Below are 8384 nucleotides of genomic sequence, written 5' to 3'. Positions count from 1 at the left end.
ACTTTATAATAACTATATTACAATTTTATTAATTTCACATGAACATTTGAATATACAGGGTCAATTTTAATCATTTTAATCTTCAGTTCGTATAATTATAATAATTATATATATATATTATAATTATATAATAAATATATAATAAATATATATGTATTTATTTAATTATTTATATAATACATTTTTTTACTTTATATATACAGGGTCAATTTTAATCATTTTAAGCTTCAGTTCATATAATTATAATAATTATATATATTTTTATAATTATATAATAAATATATATTATAATATATATAATAAATATAATTATTATAATATAATATTTAATTAATAATATAAAGAGAAAAAAAGGCATGTCACTTTTTGCTTGAAATGACTTCTAATGTCTCATGTTAAAATACACCAAAAAGAACGATAGATACTAAGGATAATTTTCATTTTACAAAATAAAAAAAATAAAAAACATGAACATACATGAATTTCCACCACATTAAATACATAAACACTTTTAGATTCAGCTTTTGTGATGGCATTGGAAGCGCGAGTAAAATTTGTGTTTGTAGATTAACATGGAAGTGCAACATTTTGAGAAATGACCCATTTTGAGCATTTGTCATCATAAATGAATTCATGTGACGCAACACAATTCTCACAAGTTTGCAAATTCCTAATGGATTTGTTAGGCGCTTTAGGATGCAAATACACACTATTTATGCAGGAAAAAAAACCTGTCACAGGCCTTCGGATGCTCTCCCAGTCAATAGTTGTCTTTTGTGACTTATCAGCAGCCTGTTCCTTGCTGACACAGTCCCTGACTCCAAAGCAACGTGATTTCCCCGAGGACTCTGCAATCTCTACTTGGAAGCAATATAGCTTTGTCTGAGAAAATCTGGATCTGTCCACTGTGGATAAGTGGGCCAGCATCGGGTGTGGAATGTGTCATGGTTGTCTGCCAAAATCAGGACCTGATGGCTAAATTCCCAGGTCTTTGCTATTCCCTTCACTGTCATGTTGCAAAACACATTGCTGCGTGATCCCGACTCACATGCACTACAAAGCTAAACCTGCATATTTGGCCTTGCTGACAGCTGTTGGGGACAAAATGATTAAGTCTGAGTCAGACACATCAACAGGTTTCATGGATTTACCCTTCACAAGTGCATCATCATAATCAACCCAAGCGCTGATATGTGTCTGATGAATACATCAAATAAATGAGTGACCTTGTGCACACACCTGGATTACGTCCTAATGCAGCCGCCGATTCTCATCACTGATGGGCCATTTTAGGTGGGAGTGTGTTGGATGCTCGACTGCCTCCAAACAAGCACATAATTGAGTCGCGAAGGCAGACTGGTGGCTCCCACCGGGCGGCCTCTTTTGAGAGAACTCTCAGATGATTCTATGGAATAAAAGGGGAGATTGATGACTGGCATTTTGATGGCTGCATCCTTGTCAGTTGCTGCGGGCAACCTAGCCAGAATGTTACATTTCTTTTGTTCACGGTGCTCAGGTCAACTGTACATTTCAACTTGATGACATAACACTTGTATCTGATGGCAACGTGCACAAGTATTGAACCAATTATTCAACAATAACACTTTTACCTAAAGTCTGATTCAACTATAAGTGTCAAATCAGGAAAAACAAGAAACATAAAAAGATATTTGTTTATTTTGGTTTCTTCCCCAACCAGTAGTTTATCCACAATCAGACTGAAAGAAAAATATAGACTAAGGTACATGAAATGCAGGGAGTTTAATATATACCACAATTTCATGGAAACAGCATATGTGCATACTTAATAGACTAATGCCATTATGATGACCACCAACAAGGGAATAATCCCAAATGCGGGATTGGGCTGGGTTTACATATAGGACTGCAGGACTAGGGTCTGGGAACCTTTGTTAGTGAGCACAAACCAAAACACAAAACCCAAACACTTCTTTGCCATGGAACAAAACAATAAATGGTTTCATCCACCACTTTCGACAACAATTATTATTGTGCCCACTTGCTATAGATAACATTTACCCACTCACAAGGCTTTGTAATCATTAGCTAGGGTTTATATTATATGTATATATATCTTAAACATATACATATATTTATATACCCCATACATGTCATTAAAATACAAAAAATACAAGTTATTAAAGTGCCTTCTACTGACTCAAACACAATCTCTGGGAGAATGGGATTGATACAGTATGCTTGAGTTAAAAAAAAAATGCTTATTTTCAAATTGGCTGTGTTCATCAGTGCTTAAGGGAGAAAGACCAGCAGATGTAAGGCATGATAGCAAATAGTTAAGCGGAGCACATCAGCGTCAAAAGTAACGTCATCCACAATGCAGCTTACAACAGTCGGATGGAACCACCGGAGTGGTTAACGAACTTGAAGCCAACCCCCTAATTTATTTTCTTAAAAGCCCGTTTCATTTGTAGCACCATCTTAATTAGAATTGTCGTATTTCTGAAGTCAAGTCAAGTCAGACTTGATGAGCTTGACTCATGTAACCATCCTGGGACCCTGAATTAACTTTAATACAATTGATTGCAGTTGCATCTTCCGTGATCATTTTGAGGGAAATTTAAGTATTTAAATGCAGAACGGTGGAAATAAAAACCGCTGGATATGCTCAGAAGGTGCGTAATGTATGTCGACATCACTCAAAAGCTTTTTAGGAGCTCCTGAATGGTGCAAGCTGTAAGAACAACAGATGGAAGTCAAAACAAATGTTGGGGTAAAAGCTGGTTATAATGATTCTGCTGGGTAATAAGGATATTTTTTTCCCATCTTCTGAAGAAGCATGATCATTAACCACCATTTCCATTTTGTTCAGGACAGAATTAGCCTCTTGCAGCATTTCAGCTGAATGGGTATAAAAATATAGACATTTGAAACCCTGAATATATGTTCTTATGTGATTTTCTGCAACAACAAAAAGAAACATAATTTACAGATGTCCCACTCAGTGCGCACACTCGTTTAGTTTTTTTTTTGTTTTTTTAAAGATTTTACTTACAACTAAAATGTGTTCTGGCATTGGGAGGAGTTTCTTACATCCATTACAACACAGAACGGCAAATATAATGTAGTTGCCTTCAACAGCCTACACCATTTATGTTTAATACACTAATATTACCTCCGAGTGTGTGACACAGATTTACTGCGGGTGGAGGAGTGAGCTTGATTAAGAGTGACCACATTACATTAGCATGTCTTTGTGATGCCTGGCTATGTGCTGGCTTTTCTCAGAAGGCCTCCTGAAGCCCTTGGTGCAGTAGTCGCAGCGGTGTGGGTAGTCCTTGGTATGAATGGAGATGACATGCCGCTTGAAGCCAGAAGCGTCCGTACTGTTGTACTCACAATACTGGCACTGATAAACCTTTCTACCGCTGTGCGTCTTCATGTGTTTCTTCAACTCTGCAGGCTGACGGAAGCCTCGCCGGCACCTTTTGCACTTAAACGGAAGTTCCTTGGTATGCAAGGATAGAATATGGCGACTCAGGGTGAACGTGTCGGGAGCGTTGAAGTTGCAGTGCCGGCACTGGTGCACCTTGCTGCCCTTGTGCGTCTCAGCGTGTTTCTTCAACTCTGAGGGCCTGTGAAAGCCTTTCTCACACACGTCACACTGGTGAGGGAAGTCCTTGGTGTGAACAGAGATGATGTGTCGTTTCAGGTCACTGGAGTTAGTGCTCTTATGATCACAATGCGGACACTGGTGGGTCTTGTGGCCTTGCACCATCTCGATGTGACGTTGAAGTTCCCGTGCATCGGCGTAAGCTTGGGGACAGTGGCTGCACTTGAAGGGCAGATCTGCGCCGTGCTTGCTCTTGATGTGAGTCTTTAAGTTGGACTGATCTGCACAGCGGAATTCGCAGTGCGGACAGTGATAGGGCTTCTCGCCTGTGTGGGTCCGCATGTGTTTCTTGAGCTCGGATGGGTGGCGAAAGCCTTTGGCACACTCAACACACACATGTGCAAAGTTCTTACTGTGCACCGCCAACAGGTGACGATTGAGCAGGCCTTGCTCAGCAGTCTCATAGTCGCAGTATTTGCAGTGATGCAACTTGGGTTCTCGGTCCTTGACGATGAGCTTGTCGGAGCCCAGGGGGCTCGACTCATGGTGGCGCCGCGCGTACTCCGTGTATTCCGGAGAGCGCTCACTGTTGTGGCTGAGCAGCTTGTGACTCTCCAAATGGTTGTGGAAACTGATCTTCTTGTTGGTGGTGAAGTCGCAGTCTGTACACTGGTACTTCTTCTTGAGGAGGTGGTCCGGATGGTTTTTCATGTGGCATTTGAGAAAGCCTCGTGAGCGAAACTTCTTTCCACATATGTGGCAGGGGTAGACAGTCAAAGGCATGCCGTCAGGCCCGATGATGACAGCTGAAAGAGGAAGTTGAAAACTTGAGTGGAAAGTTGAGAAAAAGCCGCAATCTATCCACTTGTACATCTGTACCACAAACCCGGTAAAAAGACGGGCGTATGGCTCATACCGGTCTGACACTGGCGAGTCTCTCCTTTCTTCTTTTTCTTTGCTTTGGTTTTGAGAACACGGTTGGCGGCCAATCCTTCTCGAATTTGTAGAAATTGTGTTGCTGCTCCATTCTTCACCTGATCTATGGTATTACCTGCACACAGAAAAAACAAGCAATACCATTCTCATGTGGGTCACAATCTCAATGAAGTCTTCACGACCGCAAGTCCACAACAAAACACAAGCTTTTGATACGTTGACCCAAGAACATACCAATGTCGTCATCATCGTCGTCTTCCTCATCGCTGTCATCCTCATCGTCCTCTTCCACTTTGGGCTCCTTCTTGACTGCCATGTAGACCATCTTGTCACGGCCAACTCCAAGTCTTCCTGAGGATGCAGCTTCAAGATCTGGGTGGCCATTTTGGTAATCGTCCTCCGTGATCACCTCTGTTCCACCTGAAGAAGAAGATGATGATGTTTTAATCAAAGTCATAAAGTCGGTTTGGCAAAAAAACTCAGCAACTTGCCTAAATCATCATCTGCCTCTGCTTTGAAAATGTAGACTTTGATGACTTCAGCACCATCCTCTTTGCACTCCTTGTCTTCCATTACCTCGGTGCTGATCTCTAGAGGGGTGTCTCCTATGTCCAGTTTCTCTCCCACCTCATCCACTAAACAACAAAAACATGTGAAAAACACGACATTCATAATCAACACTGCTATATCTGGAACATAAACGTACAGGAAATCATGAGGTAATCTTCAGAGCTGCTCCTTCCATCGTCATCCTCATCCATCTGCAGAGGAACCGCCTCAGGTGGTAGTTGTTGGTGGATTATGGTCTCTGCATTGGCTTCTGTCACCATCAGCCCCTCTGCTACAAGTTGGTGGTCAAGAGTGTTGTCCTGGTGCTCAGACAGAAGTTCTGCGACAAACACTTGGTCTGACATGTCGTCGTGGCTGGCATCCTGGATAAGGTCCGAGGTTAGCACGTGGTGGTGGTCCAGAGCCGCCTCGATTGCAACCTCTGTCCCCAAGATGTTTTCCGGCATGATCACACTGTGTTCCGAGTGTACCATGTCCTCATTTCCTATTTCATGGCCGTCGACGTCCTGAGACTGCAGACTTTCCACGTCCACCTCCAGACCCTCAACAACCTCTGCTTCTAGGCCCTCCACCTCCACTTCTTCCTCAAGGCCTTCGACAACATGAGCTTCCAGGTCCTCCACATCGACCTCGGTTTCCAGACCTTCAACCACCTGTGCTTCAAGGCCCTCCACCTCCACCTCACCGTCTAGGCCTTCCACGACATGAGCCTCGAGCTCCACCACTTGTGTCTGTAGCCCATCAACCACCTCTGCCTCCAATCCCTCGACATCCGCGTGTAGACTTTCAACCACTTCGGTTTCAAGGCCTTCCACGACCTGAGTCAGGCCCTCCACCTCAAGCCCGTGCTCCAGGAGGATGCCCTCATCCGTCATCACATCTGAAAGGAGCATGCCTTCTGGCACAGACACCACGATGTGATCCCCATCAATGTGTGCCAAGCCACCCATTCCTGCAACTGTTAAAACAAAATTATTGAAAGGTCAGTGACATACTATATCATATACATTATTTCATAAAAGCTGGAGAGAGTAACCTATTAAATGTAAATGCTACTGTATGTCACCGGTTTAAGATATTTTATTCCCTAAACAAAAATAAGTTGCTACCAATAATGGTTTAAGACAGGCTCTTCAACTAAAATGGAGTAATGTCCTTTTTTTTAAACAAATGTCTTCACATCAAAGATCTAAACCTCATTTTGACCTAAACTGCACCAAACAGACTAGCTCAAATGAATGTTGAACGTAATGAAACCCTGCACATTATTATTATTGTTTCTATACTACACAATTTACTTGGCGGTTACATTGTGTTTAAAAGAACTGGACCAAATGTCACATAAATGTACAATGTACCAAACATCCACACAATCCTCTTAGTGAACACTAATTGGCATGTTGCTGTGCTCTAAATTAATGTGTTACGACTCAGGAGATTTTTTTTATTAGTTATTATTAGTTATTAGCCACGCTCTCACATCAGTTTTACAATTGGGGGATTCCAGATTACAAATTTAATAATCATTGATCAACATCACCACCTACCAAAGTCTTGCATGATCATAGCATGGGGCATCTTCAGCTCCTGCGTATGTAATTCCAACACACCGCCTCCTTGGTCCATGTTTGATTCAGGCAAAATAAAACAACCTGAAAACTATAAGATACATATTATTATTAGCTTTGTCCCCCTTAAATGCATGTGCTGCTTACTATAACATAGTTGTAGCAGTAGTTCATACAAATCAAAATGAAATACCTTCACATTTGCTGCCCAGAACCTTAAAATAAAAACAGGATATCAGACGTGTCCTTCCATCAATGCATTTGAGCCCTCTGGGACAGAAAATGACATAAATATTAGTGCCCATATCACATTGAAATGTAATGAGATCAATGCATTATCGTCGGTATACACTCTAATAGGTATATAGTAGAGAAAGAACGTGTGATGGGCTGCATCAAACTTAATTGCGGTGTTTGGTGCACTGGGGAAGTGGAACGACATATTGTTGACCACTGGCTCCGTCCATTGCCAACTAATAGTACTGCAAGCGCCTTTAACCAGGGGCTATATTACCATACACCTGGAGCTAGTTGAGCTTGATTGAAAGAGCTCGGTTGGAAAGTGCTGGGTGCCCTGCAAAGTGGGCAGGACAAGCCCGCAAGTATCGCCTCTGTGGGATTCCTGCATGTTATCAGTAGGAGGAAATGCACTGCCGTCACGTCACTGCTCAAAACAATGTATTGCCTATCTGCAGTGCGCTAAAGTTACCCTAGCTTTCTAATTGCTTGTTCACACATCATTTGCCCACCCTATCATTACAGTACGTATAAATATACCGAGGAAATGGCCTAGCCTTGAAATACCGCATACGTTATGTAATGTTTCCCGTATGATCGACTACCGCTTTCCACCCAACCGAAGCTAACTAGCAAACACGCTATGACTGATCCACCCAGCGCCATTTTGTTTTAGCATAACGGCTAACCCCCACATTCGTCGGTCGCCGTAAAATGGAAAATTCTAAAGTATATGACTAATAATGGTCTAAGAATAATAGCGTCACCACACAAGACGCCGAACTCATGTCTCGCAAGATATAAATTCGGAATTTTCGCGAGCAATACCGTCCGTCTGGCTAGCTAGCCTGCTAAGCTAGGTGGAGCCGCCTTGTGCCGCATTATCTCCATGTTGTTTTTCGAGAAGGCTGAAAGAGGCCCGCTACGGCCGACTGGGCCCCTGCGGATTAAACCACGTTCCATTCGAATTGGATAAAAGCGAATTTACCTGATAATGTCGTCTTCCGACTCTTTCGGTGTTTCTCACTCTCCTCCGTTTTGTCTTTTATTGTTTTGGTTTATTTTTGACGGTAAGCTAAGTGCGGCCTGCAGTTTTGGATCCCCGGGCACTCTTTGCTAGGCCTCGGCCAATCAGCTTGCTTCCTGACAAGCAGAGGGAGGGCGGGGGGCAGACAATGCGTGGCCTCGTTTACCGCTGATCCCTTACTATTTGCGTCATGCATAAGAGAGCAGTTACTGTAACAGTCTTTATGTTAATGACAACATAATAGTGCGCAGTGTGCATGGAAACACAATTTATTTTAACCACACAAATCCATGAAAACATTTCAGAATAATTTCCTCCCACATTTGTTTGCACCGACGAGGCCTGTAGGCCATTTTGTTAGGGAGGGGTTGGGTAGCATTTTTGGTCATCCACCCAGCAAGCATCCTGCTGCTGCAGATTGGAACTTGTTAGCATGGGATGCAAACAGACAAGT

At 42.4% G+C, this 8384-nt stretch overlaps 1 protein-coding gene across 1 annotated transcript; it reads right to left on the bottom strand.

The window, feature by feature from the left end:
• Positions 1-1742: 1742 nt before the first annotated feature.
• Positions 1743-8094, bottom strand: znf711 (zinc finger protein 711). The gene is made up of 8 exons (XM_058063152.2): positions 7892-8094; positions 6860-6936; positions 6646-6757; positions 5235-6056; positions 5020-5163; positions 4763-4948; positions 4509-4643; positions 1743-4398 (listed from the first exon to the last, which is right to left on the bottom strand). The coding sequence occupies exons 3-8, from the start codon at positions 6722-6724 to the stop codon at positions 3218-3220; spliced, it is 2547 nt and encodes an 848-aa protein (XP_057919135.2). The 5' UTR covers positions 6725-6757; positions 6860-6936; positions 7892-8094; the 3' UTR covers positions 1743-3217.
• Between the last annotated feature and the right edge of the window lie 290 nt (positions 8095-8384).

This window comes from Doryrhamphus excisus, linkage group LG22 (genome assembly GCF_037039965.1).
Source record: "Doryrhamphus excisus strain RoL-2023G ecotype Guam linkage group LG22, RoL_Dexc_Guam_v1.1, whole genome shotgun sequence".
Lineage (NCBI taxonomy): Eukaryota > Metazoa > Chordata > Actinopteri > Syngnathiformes > Syngnathidae > Doryrhamphus > Doryrhamphus excisus.
This window is presented reverse-complemented; position numbering and strand designations above follow the sequence as displayed.